This window comes from Gymnoscopelus microlampas, assembly GCF_963454915.1.
Source record: "Gymnoscopelus microlampas genome assembly, chromosome: 3".
Classification (NCBI taxonomy): domain Eukaryota; kingdom Metazoa; phylum Chordata; class Actinopteri; order Myctophiformes; family Myctophidae; genus Gymnoscopelus; species Gymnoscopelus microlampas.
Window position 1 is genome coordinate 48,008,316 of NC_139940.1, and position 17,358 is coordinate 48,025,673.

The 17,358-nt window shown below is 40.0% G+C and overlaps 1 protein-coding gene across 3 annotated transcripts in view; it reads left to right on the top strand.

The window, feature by feature from the left end:
- Positions 1-2,030: 2,030 nt before the first annotated feature.
- Positions 2,031-17,358, top strand: part of LOC311041637 (macrophage mannose receptor 1-like) — a gene marked incomplete at its 5' end in the record, with an annotated part of 36,801 nt that continues 21,473 nt past the window's right edge. The window contains 7 exons of one of the 3 annotated variants that reach the window (XM_084052108.1): positions 2,031-2,227; positions 4,448-4,807; positions 5,672-6,004; positions 6,168-6,341; positions 7,396-7,755; positions 9,458-9,802; positions 9,954-13,253. In XM_084052108.1, the coding sequence (XP_083908234.1) occupies positions 2,188-2,227; positions 4,448-4,807; positions 5,672-6,004; positions 6,168-6,341; positions 7,396-7,755; positions 9,458-9,802; positions 9,954-13,253 (4,912 nt within the window). The remainder of the gene's footprint in view (positions 2,228-4,447; positions 4,808-5,671; positions 6,005-6,167; positions 6,342-7,395; positions 7,756-9,457; positions 9,803-9,953; positions 13,254-17,358) is intronic. The other 2 variants (XM_084052111.1, XM_084052109.1) reach the window with 2 other exon arrangements.

Below are 17,358 nucleotides of genomic sequence, written 5' to 3' on the forward strand. Positions count from 1 at the left end.
TCACTGGTAGACAGGCTTCTGGACTGTCTCTCTTCTGAAACACAGTGACTAGACATGACTAGACAGAAATTATGCAATCTTTTAATGAGCATTAGTGAGGACCAATTGTATATGAACATACAGCTTGATATTGACTTTTTATTTAAAGATAGGCAAAGTAAAGTGGGCATAAAAGTTAGCATGCTATAATGGAAGCCTTGTTCTTGCGTTAATACAAATCTAAATAAAAAATACTGAAGAAAAATAAAACCTTCCTAACGATGATGTCGCTGGTAGACGGGTTTTTGAAGTGTCCACAGCCCTCCTATGAGAAAGACTGAATACAAAAGAATTACACAATGTTATCAGGAGCATTAGTAAGGATCTATATATGAAGATAGGTTGAAAATGGGTGAAGTTGTCCTTTAACTGAAGAGCTAGAGTGACGAGAAGACCCCTGACTGTTACTGAACAAACACTCTATAACAATGATTACTATCACAATTACAGTATTTAACTTATTTCTCACTCCTGAATCGCTGCCCTCCATACTCTCGTATGTAACATCCGGGTCTTGCGCTCTACAGGGTTGTAACTTGTTAGCTAAGCTGTCGTGCCCAAGGGCGCGGATACTGTGGTTGCCTCCGGGCTAAAGCACCCATGAGAAATGACGAGCACATCACAAACTCATCACAAAAAAAGAAACAGAAAAAAACTCTGACATCTGCACTTCATGGAGTACTTATTTTGTACCAAATTAACCGAATTAAACGCATTAAAGTAACAAAAAAACAAACAAAAAGGTAACAAACCCGGGAAAAAACGCAAAGGTCGCGCCGCAGTGCATGTACGTAGGTGGTGCTTCTTGCCTTTCCTGGCTTTGCCCTGGGTTGGCTCCCATAGTGTCATTTTGCTTGCCTCGCTCTGGGTGCCTGACGCGGTGCCCTGCAAGCCTCATCCTTCTCTCTCTGACTTTAGAACTCTATAGTGGAGTAGAAGTATTGAAAACACTCAATTAATCCATTAAGACCTGAAGCCGATGCTACAAATACCTTCTAAGTCCTAACAGTTTTCTGAAAAACTTAACAGTTTTCTGAAAAACTTAACAGTTTTCTGAAAAACTTATGTTGCTATACATAGCCAAAATCTAAAATGACACAGATGCTTTCCCGGTTTTAATGGGGTAAAGTAAAAGTGCCTCGAAATTGCACTTACTTACGTACAGTAGGCTACTTGAGTAAATGTAATAATGTATTACTTTCCACCACTGGTTTCTATCTCAGGGGAATAATCTAATGTTTCTGCTGTAAACAGCTTGTTAATGTCGTCACACAAAGCAGGCCACAGTAGGCGGTGGTTAATGTTTTTCATATTATGGAAAGCCTGTCTGTTCTCCTGTCATTTTCCTCCAGCAGCAACAAAGCAGCATCTGTACTGTAGCTGTGGCGTGGCAGCATAATGAGTGAAAGGCACACCATGCAAACCACATTTAACCACAGTACTGGAAAGTAACTAAGTACACATACTCAAGTACTGCACTTCAGTATCACTTTTGAGGAACCTTTAGCGTAACTTGAGAAGAAAAAAAAAAGTACTTTATAACTTTGACTCGACTACATATCTCAAAGGCAAATGTTGTACTTTTTACTCCACTATAATTATTTGAAAACTTTTGTTGAGTTACTTTTGCAGATTAATCACTTCCTAATCACGCCCTATTTATACTTGGGCAATTTGAAAATAGCCGATCTACAACGTGACTCATTGTGAGCGTGTAGATCTTCTTTTTTCTTTTCTTTTTATGTTTTACTATTATTCAAGTCGAATTTGTATAATACAGGCCTTTTACTTTTTAATAGTATTTCCAAATTGTGGTATTGATACTTTTACATATGTTAAGTAATTCTTCCACCTCTGTGTCACCACCACTTAGTGCTTACTTAACAAGCTGAGTGACATTCCTGCTACACACCTACTGTCTACAGCGCGTCAAACAGATCCCTGGCTCCAACGCGTTAGTCATTTAGTCATTTGGTTGTGAGCGGAGCTGGTGACAGGTCACAATACATAATGTGTTCTAACTGCAGGTCATGACGTTTAAGTCACTGCTGAAGATCATGTCTGGTTTTCAGTGTGTCATCAGGACACAGACAGAGGTTTGATATCATCATCATCATCATCATCATCATCATCATCATCATCATCAAGATGAAAGGAGGTCTGATTCTGCAACTTCTGCTCATTTCAGGTTTGCATTTCTTTTTTAAAGCATTTTCTCTACATTGCTTCCCCCTGTGTTTTGTGTATGAAAGAGTTAAGCCCTCTGCTTGTGACAGAGTGTTGGAATCGTGTGTGTGGTGTGTGTGTGTGTGTGTGTGTGTGTGTGTGTGTGTGTGTGTGTGTGTGTGTGTGTGTGTGTGTGTGTGTGTGTGTGTGTGTGTGTGTGTGTGGTTTCAGCAACTTGGGATGCCAAAAAAGGCTGGCAAAAGTACTGTGCTGTCTCCGCCATAATTGGCAGCCGCCACATATGGCAGAGATGCTATTACTCATACCCATAGAGGTCTGAGAGTGATATTACTTATTGTATCATGAAGACATATGCCATGATTTTGTGAATGTATCCTTAACAGTACCTTTAATATTTGCGTCCTTGTATGCTCTCCTTTATGTGGACTAAATTGTTACAATGTGTCTGTCTGTGTGTGTGTGTGTGTGTGTGTGTGTGTGTGTGTGTGTGTGTGTGTGTGTGTGTGTGTGTGTGTGTGTGTGTGTGTGTGTGTGTGTGTGTGTGTGTGTGTGTGTGTGTGGAGGTTTGGGCTATCTGCATCCAGGCTGGAGGGCATTTTTTTTACCTTGCAAATTTGGTCGCTTCTGGGGCACTCCATTACCAGAATTTAGTTCTTTTCAGGTTTTAATAATAGCCTACTGTATGTAGCAGAAAACGCTCCCGCACATGCCACCTTCAAATGCTAAATATCAGAGATTCTTTATTGGGAAACACAATGTTTCGGTCCTGAGTCCTTCATCAGGTAATCTGAAATGTTATGTTTCCCAATAAAGTATCCCTAATGTGAAGACGGTAATGCGAGAGCTTGTTCTGCTACGTTTTTGGCCCTAGTTTAGCCGTTAATTACTACTGCTGATGTGGTGGCTCTTTAAACACGGACCCTAAACATACTCTAGACTACTTAAAGCCTGGCAGCATATCATGTTCTCCAATATGGTATTTCAATGAACAATATGAACATGCCAGCTGTGTATGGGAAACTAATTTACCAATTTCCTTTTAACCTGTATTATTTAAATATCTGATTTAATTAAATAAAGGCATAACATTAAGGCGAATGTTTGAATAAAATAGTCTATTAACATTAAAGGAATAGTTCACCCAAAAAAGTACCTATTTTCTATCAATTACACACCCCATTTGAAGCATTGAATTAATTTAGATTATTCTGTTTTTGTCGCATTCCTAAGCCAATAATTTAATGTCAGGCGGGGTCTCTGGTATTGACCGATGACCTGGTCATCAAATTATTGGCTTAAGAATGTGCCAAAAACAAACAAATCTCCATGAAATCAAGACTTCATGGGGTGTGTAATTGACAGAAAATAAGTACTTTTTTGGGTGATCTACTCCTTTAACAAGCCGCTATTTTCAGGCCTTTTAATGCTTATTTCGCTTCTAATTCTTTCTTAACTCTTTTAAACTGCAAACGTGAAGGCCTGCATACATAAGCGTTTCACCTCACTTGTACCTGTATAGTGTATTGTATAGTGACAATTAAGTTAATTGATTGATTTTGACCATCTCACTACACAAACTATATGCTACGAACTCCACAAGTAGGCCTACCTACTCCTGTCATCTACCGCATACATCACAAAATGATATTGGTCCCTTAACACTACAAACATTGTTATAAATTGTACTTTTTAGTGGTGGTGTAAAGTAACTAAGTACATTTACTCAAGTACTGTACTTAAGTACAACTTTGATCTACTTTTACTTTACTGGAGTATTTCCAATTGTCTATACTTTTACTTCTACTCCACTACATCTCAGAGGCAAATATTGTACTTTTACTCCACTACAATTAATTGAAAACTTTAGTTACTAGTTACTTTGCAGGTATAGATTATTACATTATAAAAACATACATTAACCACTTTAGCCCTTTATACCTAGGGCTAGGCTATTTGAAAATAGCCGATCTACAAGCTCACAACGTGAGATTTTGAATTTGGGACTTTTACTTGTAACGGAATACTTCTACATTGCAGCATTGATACTTTTACTTAAGTAAAACATTCGAGTACTTTTCCAACCACTGCTTTTTAGCCTGTATTATTTAAATATCTGATTGAATTAAATAAAGGCATATCATTACGCCGTATGTTTGAATGAAATATTAACATCAGCATCATCCTGCTCTACATAAGTGTATTTGCTGTGCTCTCTTCACAGAGTTGTTCTGTTTCACATCAAGCTCCCCGACATATTACTACGGCTACCACCGTAAGAACTATGTGGAATCAAAGCAATTCTGCAGGACGGTGTTCACTGACCTGGTTACAGTCGGCAACTCGGCAGAGATGGACCGTTTGATATCAGACGCTAGGAGCGACATCGTCAGGGCCTGGATAGGACTGGAGATTGGACAGCGGGCGTGGCACTGGGCTTTGCCCGATCAGACGCTGGACTTTTTGAACTGGAGGCTGGGAGAACCACAGAACAATGAAGCCGAGGACACCTGCGGGGCGATGGATCCATACGGACAGTGGTTCGAAAGTGACTGTGACACGAGAAGAAGTTTTGTTTGTGATGGTGAGTGAAATCATACTAATGTCATCAAGGGGCTTTTAGGGCTGCAACTATGTATTATCTTCTTAGCGATTATTATATCAGTTACTTTTTATTGCTTAATCGAATAATAATCTTTTTACATATCAACGATTCAGCATGAATATATATATATATATATATATATATATATATATATATATATATATATATATATATATATATATATATATATATATATATATATATATATATGATGAGATGGACTTTTATATTTTCATTGCTTTTATTTGTGCACAACGCGTTTCGCCTTTTGGCTTCGTCAGGTGCATTCTGGCCCTAGTTTAGCAGGGAATGCACCTGACGAAGCCAAAAGGCGAAACGCGTTGTGCACAAATAAAAGCAATGAAAATATAAAAGTCCATCTCATCATTGGAGTGTGCGGCCTCATCTCACCTGTCTGATACATTACCTGCTTACCCGGGCCAGCACCTCCTCCATTCCAGAAGTGCACAGGAATTGCTCATTTGTATATATATATATATATATATATATATATATATATATATATATATATATATATATATATATATATATATATAATATATATATATCATATTTTAATATTATTTACATTTTAATTTAAAATATAAAAAAACTCGCTTCTCTAGCAATCGATTAATTGAAACGGTAATCAATAGAATAATTGCAAGAAGAGAGAGCGATAGAACTGCAGCCCTAATTGTCAGGCCTTAAGGCAAGGAGGGGCCTTGCCTTAAGGCTGACAGAGATAATTAATCAAATAAATGTTGGATCCAAATATACATTAAGCTTCAGTGTAGCATAGCATAATTATGTATTTAACGTAATGGACCTTTGCACCTACAGGTGGCGCCACTGGGCATAAGTTCTACCCAGAGACGAAAACGTGGAGAGCAGCGCAAAGGTACTGCAGGAACATGTCGAGCGACCTAGTGAGCATCCAGTCAGCATGGGAGAACCTGGCAGTGAAGGCGGCTTCGCTCAAGCACACTGTGTGGATCGGCCTCTTCAGAGACCCCTGGGTTTGGTCAGATGGTAGCAGTTCCTCGTTCCGTTTCTGGAAGCCCGGCCAACCGAACTATAAACGCGGTCAGGACTGTGTTGTTGCTGTATTCAGGGACAGGGGAGAGTGGAATGACTTGAGATGCTCTGGAGCACGGCACTATATTTGTCAAGGCGGTGAGTGTTTTTGTGAGTGTTATAAACTGTCTGGAAGTGAGCAAACATTTAATGATTTCTTTAAATGATATCACATTATTGTGTAGCATTACATTTCTCAGGGTGAGACTGTACTGGGGCTTCATTGTCTTTCTCTAAATGTGAATGTTATTTATCTTTACAGCAATATTTACTTCAAATCCTACAACGACGATGGCAACGACGATGACAACGACTACTGCTATAACAACAACTACACGCCAACAATCAAACATTGCAACACTTGAACCAACTACAGTTGTTAATACACCCCAAATATCACCAATTACAACACATCAAAATGTTGATGTCCTCAAAAGTAAGTAGTAATGCAAAACTGTGTGTGTGTGTGTGTGTGTGTGTGTGTGTGTGTGTGTGTGTGTGTGTGTGTGTGTGTGTGTGTATTGTGTTTCCCAATAAAGTATCCCTGATGTGAAGACGCTATGCGGCCCTCATTTGGCCGTTAATTACTATTGCTGATGTGGTGGCTCTTTAAACACGGACCCTAAACATACTCTAGAGTACTTAAAGCCTGGCAGCATATCATGTTCTCCAATATGGTATTTCAATGAACAATAAACATGCCGGCTGTGTATGGGAAACTAATTTACCAATTTCCTTTTAACCTGTATTATTCCAAATATCTCATTTAATTAAATAAAGGCATAAACATTAAGGCGGATGTTTGAATAAAATATTCTATTAATATTAAAGGAGTAGTTCACCCAAAAAAGCACTTATTTTCTATCAATTACACACCCCATGAAGCATTGAATTCATGGAGATTATTCTGTTTTTGTCGCATTCCTAAGCCAATAATTTAAGGTCAGGCGGAGTCTCCGGTAGGAGACTCACTACTGAGTCTCCTATTGACCGATGACCCGATCATCAAAAACAAAAACAAATCTCCATGAATTCAAGGCTTCATGGGGTGTGTAATTGATAGAAAATAAGTATTTTTTTGGGTGAACTACTCCTTTAACAAGCTGCTATTTTCAGGCCTTTTAATGCTTATTTCACTTCTAATTATTTTAAACGTGAAGGCTTGCATAAATAAGAGTTTCACCTCACTTGTACCTGTGTTGTGACAATTAAGTTAATTCTTAATATAATAATAATAATAATAATACTGTAAGTAGGCCTACCCGACAGACTCATGTCATCTACCGCATACATCACAAAATGATATTGCTCCCTTAACACTACAAGCATCATTATAAATTGTACTTTTCAACCTGCATTATTTAAATATTTGATTTAATGAAATAAAGGCATAACATTAAGGCGTACATGTTTGAATAAAACATTCTATTAACATTACCATCGGCATCATCCTGCTCTACATAAGTGTGCTTTCTGTGCTCTCTTCACAGAGTTGTTCAGTTTCACGTCAAACTCCCCGACATACTCCTACAGCTATTCCCTTAAGAACTATGTGGATGCAAAGCAATTCTGCAGGACGGGGTTCACTGACCTGGTTACAGTCGGCAACTCGGCAGAGATGGACCGTTTGATATCAGACGCTAGGAGCGACATCGTCAGGGCCTGGATAGGACTGGAGATTGGACAGCGGGCGTGGCACTGGGCTTTGCCCGATCAGACGCTGGACTTTTTGAACTGGAGGCTGGGAGAACCACAGAACAATGAAGCCGAGGACACCTGCGGGGCGATGGATCCATACGGACAGTGGTTCGAAAGTGACTGCGACACGAGAAGAAGTTTTGTTTGTGATGGTGAGTGAAATCATGCTAATGTTAACAATGGGCTTTTAGGGCTGCAGGTATTTATTATCTTCTTAGCGATTATTATATCAGTTACTTTGTATTGATTAATTGAATAATAGTCTTTTGACATATCAACGATTCAGCATGAAGACAATGCTGTGCAGTGTTAGACCCTACTGTAACACTGCTGTAGCGTTAGACCCTACTGTAACACTGCTGTAGTGTTAGACCCAGCTGTAACACTGCTGTAGTGTTAGACCCTGCTGTAACACTGCTGTAGTGTTAGACCCTCCTGTAACACTGCTGTAGAATTAGACCCTGCTGTAACACTGCTGTAGTGTTAGACCCTGCTGTAACACTGCTGTAGTGTTAGACCCTGCTGTAACACTGCTGTAGTGTTAGACCCTGCTGTAACACTGCTGTAGTGGTAGACCCTGCTGTAACACTGCTGTAGTGTTAGACCCTGCTGTAACACTGCTGTAGTGTTAGACCCTACTGTAACACTGCTGTAGCGTTAGACCCTGCTGTAACACTGCTGTAGTGTTAGACACTGCTGTAACACTGCTGTAGTGTTAGACCCTACTGTAACACTGCTGTAGTGTTAGACCCTGCTGTAACACTGCTGTAGTGGTAGACCCTGCTGTAACACTGCTGTAGTGGTAGACCCTGCTGTAACACTGCTGTAGTGGTAGACCCTGCTGTAACACTGCTGTAGAATTAATAATAATGATAATAAACTTCATTTGTATAGCACCTTTCATGACATGACATGCAGCTCAAAGTGCTTTACAGAGCAAGAATACAATTACAGTTACAAATAATTTAACAATAGAGCAAATTAGACCCTGCTGTAACACTACTGTAACACTGCTGTAGTGTTAGACCCTGCTTTAATATTGCTGTAGTGTTAGACCCTACTATAGGGTGTAACACTACAGCAGTGTTACAGCAGGGTCTAACACTACAGCAGTGTTACAGCAGTGTTACAGCAGGCTCTAACACTACAGCAGTGTTAAAGCAGTGTAAATCTGGGAACCCATCGCCAAATAAAAAAAGGAAAAACAGCGCCCTCTGCTGTTTTTTACTATTTCACTTAGCTCTGGGGGGAGCAAAATGGAGCACCTGTGCGCAAGGAAACCGGGGTTTGGTCTGCCTTCAGCCTTTCACTACCGGTGGTGCGACTATGTTTTCATTACAAACAATATTTCTACACGGAACACTAGCACCACTTCTCCCAGAGAACATGGATCGTTTCCGTGGTTTTGTCTGCTCCGAGGACGCTATTGTTAAATGAGTTTCGGTTTGTTTCTAGTGGGGAAGGATCGGCAGACACGTAAATCCCGCCCACTACATTTTATTGGCAGGAAGCGCGACCTGCTTCCTGATCTGAAGGCACGCCCACCTGTAGGCCAGTGCGTACGCGATATGACGAACCCCCCCGACAGATTCAAGCGGAGAGCAGAATCTGTTCTTGAGAGATTACAGCAGTGTTACAGCAGGGTCTAACACTACAGCAGTGTTACAGCAGGGTCTAACACTACAGTAGCGTTACAGTATGGTCTAATACTTCCAGTCATCAAGGCAAGGAGGGGCCTTGTCTTCAGGCTGACAGAGATAATTAATGAAATAAATGTTGGATTCAAATACATTAAGCTTCCAGTGTAGCATAGCATAATTATGTATTTAACGTAATGGACCTTTGCACCTACAGGTGGCGCCACTGGGCATAAGTTCTACCCAGAGACGAAAACGTGGAGAGAAGCGCAAAGGTACTGCAGGAACATGTTGAGTGACCTGGTGAGCATCCAGTCAGCATGGGAGAACCTGGCAGTGAAGACGGCTTCGCTCAACCACACTGTGTGGATCGGCCTCTTCAGAGACCCCTGGGTTTGGTCAGATGGTAGCAGTTCCTCGTTCCGTTTCTGGAAGCGCGGTCAACCTAACTATCAACGCGATCAGGACTGTGTTGTTGCTGTATTCAGGGACAGGGGAGAGTGGAATGACTTGAGATGCTCTGGAGCACGGCACTTTATTTGTCAAGGCGGTGAGTGTTTTTGTGAGTGTTATAAACTGTCTGGAAGCGAGCAAACATTTAATGATTTATTTAAATTATATCACATTATTGTGTAGCATTACATTTCTCAGGATGAGACTGTACTGGGGCTTCATTGTCTTTCTCTAAATGTGAATGTTATTTAACTTTACAGCAATATCTACTTCTAATCCTACAACGACAATGGCGACGACGATGACAACGACTACTGCTGCTATAACAACAACTACACTCCAACAATCAAACATTGCAACACTTGAACCAACTACAGTTGTTAATACACCCCAAATATCACCAATTACAACACATCAACCAACCACTGTAGTTAATACACCCTCACAGCAATTAAACATTACTACACTTAAACCAACCACTGTAGGTAATACACCCTCCCAACAATCATACATTACAACACATTACCCAACAACTGCAGTTAATACACCCTCTCGGCAATTAAACATTACTACACTTGAACCAACTGCTGATGTTACCACACCCCAACCATCAAACATTACAACACTTGAATCAACTGCTGTAGTTAGTACAACCTCCCACAAATTAAACATTACTACACTCGAACCAACCACTGTAGATAATACACCTTCCCAGCAATCAAACATTACTACAACAGAACCAACCACTATAGCCAATACACCCTCCCAACAATCAAACATTACAACACATCAACCCTCTACTGTGGTTACTACACCCCAACAATCAAACATTACTACACTTGAACCAGCCACTGTAGTAAATACACCCTCCCAACAATCAAACATTACTACACATCAACCAACTGCAGTAGTTAATGCAACCTCCAAACAATCAAACATTGCTGCAATTGAACATACTGCTGTAGTTAGCACACCCACCCAACAATCAAACATTCCTACACTCGAACCAACAGCTGTAGTTAATACACACTCCCACCTGTCAAACATTACAACAAAAGAAGCAACAGCTGTAGTTAATACACCCTCCCAACTACCAAACATTACTACAAAAGAACCAACCACTGTAGCCAATACACCCTCCCAACAATCAAACATTACAATGCATCAATCACACACTGTAGTTACTACAACCTCCCAAAAATCGAATATTACAACACTTGAACAAACCACTGTAGTTAATACACCCCAACAATCAATCATTACAACATTTGAACCAACTGATGTAGACAATACACCCTCCAAACAATCAAACATTACTACACAACAACAGACTGCTATAGTCACTAGACCCCAACAATCAAACTTTACAACAATTGAACATACTGATGTAGTTAGTACACCCTCGCAACAATCAAACATTGCTACAATCAAACCAACAGCTGTAGTTACTACATCCCCCCAGCAATCAAATATTACACCACTTGAACCCACGACTGTAGTGAATACACCCTCCCAACAACCAAACATTACTACAAAAGAACCAACTGCTGTAGTTGCTACAACCTCCCAAAAACCAAACATCACAACACTTGAACCAACTGCTGCAGTCAATACACTCCAACAATCAAACATTACATTTGAACCAGCTGTTGTAGTTACTACAACCTCCCAACAATCACACATTACTACACTTGAATCAACCACTGTAGTTAATAAAACTTCCCAGCAATCAATCTTTACAACACTTAAACCAACTGCTATAGTTAATACACCCTCCCAACAATCAAACAATACTACACTTGAACCAAATGCTGTAGTTAGTACGCCCTACCAACAATCAAAAGTTACTACAATCAAACCAGCCACTGTAGTTAATACGGCCTCCCAACAATCAAACATTACTACACTTGAACCAACCACTGTAGTTAATACTCCCTCACAACAATCACACATTACAACACTTGAACCAACCACTGTAGTTAATACAACCTCTCAGCAATCAAACATTACTACAAAAGAACGAACTACAGTAGTTACACCCTTCCAAAAATCGAACATTACTACACTTGAACCAACCACTGTAGTTAATAAAACCTCCAAGCAATCAAACATTGCTACGCAACAACCAACTGCTGTAGTTAGTACATCCCAACAATCAAACTTTACAACACTTGAACCAACTGCAGTAGTTAGTACAACCTCCCAACAATCAAACTTTACAACAATTAAACCAACTGCTATAGTTAATACACCCTCCCAACAATCAAACAATACTACACTTGAACCAAATGCTGTAGTTAGTACGCCCTCCCAACAATCAAACGTTACTACACTCAAACCAGCCACTGTATTTAATACGCCCTCCCAACAATCAAACATTACTACACTTGAACCAACCACTGTAGTTAATACTCCCTCACAACAATCACACATTACAACACTTGAACCAACCACTGTAGTTAATACAACCTCTCAGCAATCAAACATTACTACAAAAGAACCAAATACAGTAGTTACACCCTTCCAAAAATCGAACATTACTACACTTGAACCAACCACTGTAGTTAATAAAACCTCCAAGCAATCAAACATTGCTACGCAACAACCAACTGCTGTAGTTAGTACATCCCAACAATCAAACTTTACAACACTTGAACCAACTGCAGTAGTTAGTACAACCTCCCAACAATCAAACTTTACAACAATTAAACCAACTGCTATAGTTAATACACCCTCCCAACAATCAAACAATACTACACTTGAACCAAATGCTGTAGTTAGTACGCCCTCCCAACAATCAAACGTTACTACACTCAAACCAGCCACTGTAGTTAATACGCCCTCCCAACAATCAAACATTACTACACTTGAACCAACCACTGTAGTTAATACGCCCTCACAACAATCACACATTACAACACTTGAACCAACCACTGTAGTTAATACAACCTCTCAGCAATCAAACATTACATCAAAAGAACCAACTACAGTAGTTACACCCTTCCAAAAATCAAACATTACTACACTTGAACCAACCACTGTAGCTAATAAAACCTCCCAGCAATCAAACATTGCTACACAACAACCAACTGCTGTAGTTAGTACATCCCAACAATCAAACTTTACAACACTTGAACCAACTGCAGTAGTTAGTACACCCTCCCAACAATCAAACTTTACAACACTTGAACCAACTGCTGTAGTTAGTACACCCTCCCAACAATCAAACATTACTACATTCCAACCAACCACTGTAGTTAATACAAACTCCCAACGCTCAAACATTACAACAAAAGGACCAATAACCGTAGTTACTGTACCGCAACAATCAAACATTACACTTCAAACAACCACTGTAACTACGCCTTCCCAACTATCATACATTTCTAAAAAAGAACCAACCACTGCAGATAGTACACCCTCCCAACAATCATATTTTACTACACTAGGAGCAACCACTGCAGTCAATATATCCACCCAACAATCACATTTTACTACCCTTGGAGCAACCACTGCAGTCAATACAAACTCCCAACAGTCAAAGATTACAACACGTGAAGGTAAGGCTGTTGCAACTACATCCTCACAGCAACCAAACATTACAACATATCAAGTAACCACTGTAGTTGCACAACAGCAATCAAACATTACAACACTTCCAATAACCGTAGTTGATAGACTCTCTGAACAATCAAATGTTTCTACACTTGAACCAACCACTGCAGTTAGTACAACTTCCCAGCAATCAGATATTACAACACTTGACTTAACCACCGTAGTGAATACAACCTCCCAGAAATCAGACATTAAAATAATTGAACCAACCACTGTTGTTAGTATTCCATCCCAGCAATCAGCCATAACTAAACTTGATCCAACCACTAAGACAACCAAACATTCAAACATTACAACACTTGGACCAAACATTGTAGTTAATACACCCTCCCAACAATCAAACAATACTACACTTGAACCAATCACTTTAAATAATACAAACTCCCAACAATCAAACATTACAACACATCAACCAACCACTGTAGTTGCTCAACAGCAATCAAACATTACAACACCTCAAATGACTGTAGTTGATAAACTTTCCAAACCACCAGATTTTACTGCAATTGAACCAACCACTTTAGTTAATACACCGACCCAGCAATCAGACATCACAACACTTGAACCAACCACCGTTTTAACAACAACAACCAGTGTACCAACAACAACGGAAACAACAACCAAACCTGTTGAAACAACCACAAAGGAAGCAACAACATCTCAGGCTGTATCAACAACAAAGCCACCAAAAGTGGAAACAACTGGTCCAACAACAGCTTCTGCCACAGTTATTCGTGAAACCACCACCTCTGTTCCTGAGACCACAACTAGCCCAAAAACAACAGTTACTTCCAAGCGCACTGTTGAAATCACAACCTCAATTGTACCAAAAACAACAACAACAAAGGAAACAACAACAAAACCTGTTGAAACAACCACAAAAGAAGCAACAACAACTCAGACTGTATTAACAACAAAGCCACCAAAAGAGGAAACAACTGGTCCAACAACAGCTTCTACCACAGTTATTCGTGAAACCACCACCTCTGTTCCTGAGACCACAACTAGCCCAGAAACAACAGTTATTTCCAAGCCCACTGTTGTAACCATGACAACCAGTGTACCAACAACAACACCATTAAAGGAAACAACAACCAAAGCTGTTGAAACAACCAAAAAGGAAACAACAACATCTCAGGCTGTATCAACAACAAATCCACCAAAAGTAGAAACAACTGGTCCAACAACAGCTTCTACCACAGTTATTCGTGAAATCACCACCTCTGTTCCTGAGACCACAACTAGCCCAGAAACAACAGTTACTTCCAAGCCCACTGTTGAAATCACAACCTCAATTGTACCAATAACAACAACAATAAAGGAAACAACAACAAAACCTGTTGAAACAACCACAAAGGAAGCAACAACAACTCAGACTGTATCAACAACAAAGCCACCAAAAGTAGAAACAACTGGTCCAACAACAGCTTCTACCACAGTTATTCGTGAAATCACCACCTCTGTTCCTGAGACCACAACTAGCCCAGAAACAACAGTTATTTCCAAGCCCACTGTTGTAGCCACGACAACCAGTGTACCAACAACAACACCATTAAAGGAAACAACAACCAAAGCTGTTGAAACAACCACAAAGGAAGCAACAACAACTCAGACTGTATCAACAACAAATCCACCAAAAGTAGAAACAACTGGTCCAACAACAGCTTCTACCACAGTTATTCGTGAAATCACCACCTCTGTTCCTGAGACCACAACTAGCCCAGAAACAACAGTTATTTCCAAGCCCACTGTTGTAGCCACGACAACCAGTGTACCAACAACAACACCATTAAAGGAAACAACAACCAAAGCTGTTGAAACAACCAAAAAGGAAACAACAACATCTCAGGCTGTATCAACAACAAATCCACTAAAAGTAGAAACAACTGGTCCAACAACAGCTTCTACCACAGTTATTCGTGAAATCACCACCTCTGTTCCTGAGACCACAACTAGCCCAGAAACAACAGTTACTTCCAAGCCCACTGTTGAAACCACAACCTCAATTGTACCAATAACAACAACAACAACAACAAAGGAAACAACAACAAAACCTGTTGAAACAACCACAAAGGAAGCAACAACAACTCAGACTTTATCAACAACAAAGCCACCAAAAGTAGAAACAACTGGTCCAACAACAGCTTCTACCACAGTTATTCGTGAAATCACCACCTCTGTTCCTGAGACCACAACTAGCCCAGAAACAACAGTTACTTCCAAGTCCACTGCTGTAACCACGACAACCAGTGTACCAACAACAACACCATTAAAGGAAACAACAACCAAAGCTGTTGAAACAACCACAAAGGAAACAACAACATCTCATGCTGTATCAACAACAAATCCACCAAAAGTAGAAACAACTGGTCCAGCAACAGCTTCTACCACCGTTATTCTGGTAACAACAACCTCCACATCGACCACACCTATCCCGGAAACAACTGTTGTCACTTCCAAGCCCACCATTTTAACCACAACAACCAGTGTACTAACAACAAAGGAAACAACAGCCAAACCTATTGAAACAACAACAAAGGAAACAACAACATCTCAGGCTGTATCAACAACAAAGCCACCAAAAGTAGAAACAACTGGTCCAACAACAGCTTCTACCACAGTTATTCGTGAAACCACCACCTCTGTTCCTGAGACCACAACTAGCCCAGAAACAATAGTTACTTCAAAGCCCACTGTTGTAACCACAACAATCAGTGTACCAACAACAACACCATTAAAGGAAACAACAACCAAAGCTGTTGAAACAACCACAAAGGAAAAAACAACATCTCAGGCTGTATCAACAACAAATCCACAAAAAGTAGAAACAACTGGTTTAACAACAGCTTCTACCACAGTTATTCGTGAAACCACCACCTCCGTTCCTGAGACCACAACTAGCCCAGAAACAACAGTTACTTCCAAGCCCACTGTTGAAACCACAACCTCAATTGTACCAATAACAACAACAACAAAAGAAACAACAACAAAACCTGTTGAAACAACCACAAAGGAATCAACAACAACTCAGACTGTATCAACAACAAAGCCACCAAAAGTAGAAACAACTGGTCCAATAACAGCTTCTACCACAGTTATCCGTGAAACCACCTCTGTTCCTGAGACAACAACTAGTCCAGAAACAACAGTAACTTCCAAGCCTACTTTTGAAACCACAACCTCATTTGTACCAATAACAACAACAACAACAAAAACAAAGGAAAAAACAACAATACCTGTTGAAACAACCACAAAGGAAGCAACAACAACTCAGACTCTATCAACAACAAAGTCACCAAAAGTAGAAACAACTGGTCCAACAACAGCTTCTACCATAGTTATTCGTGAAATCACCACCTCTGTTCCTGAGAACACAACCAGCCCAGAAACAACAATTACTTCCAAGCGCACTGTTGAAACCACAACCTCAATTGTACCAATAACAACAACAACAAAGGAAACAAAAACAAGGCCTGTTGAAACAACTACAAAGGAAGCAACAACAACTCAGACTGTATCAACAACAAAGCCACCAAAGGTAGAAACAACTGGTCCAACAACAGCTTCTACAACAGTTATTGGTGAAACCACCACCTCTGTTCCTGAGACCACAACTAGCCCAGAAACAACAGTTACTTCCAAGCTCACTGTTGAAACCACAACCTCAATTGTACCAATAACAACAACAACAACAAAGGAAACAACAAAACCTGTTGAAAGAACCAGAAAGGAAGCAACAACAACTCAGACTGTATCAGCAACAAATTCACCAAAAGTAGAAACAACTGGTCAAATAACAGCCTCTACCATAGTTATTGGTGAAACCACCACCTCTGTTCCTGAGACCAAAACCAGCCCAGAAACAACAGTTACTTCAAAGCCCACTGTTGTAACCATGACAACCAGAGTACCAACAACAACATTATCAAAGGAAACAACAACCAAAGCTGTTGTAACAACCACGAAGGAAACAACAACAACTCAAGCTGTATCAACAACAAATACACCAAAAGTAGAAACAACCACAAAGGAATCAACAACAACTCAGAC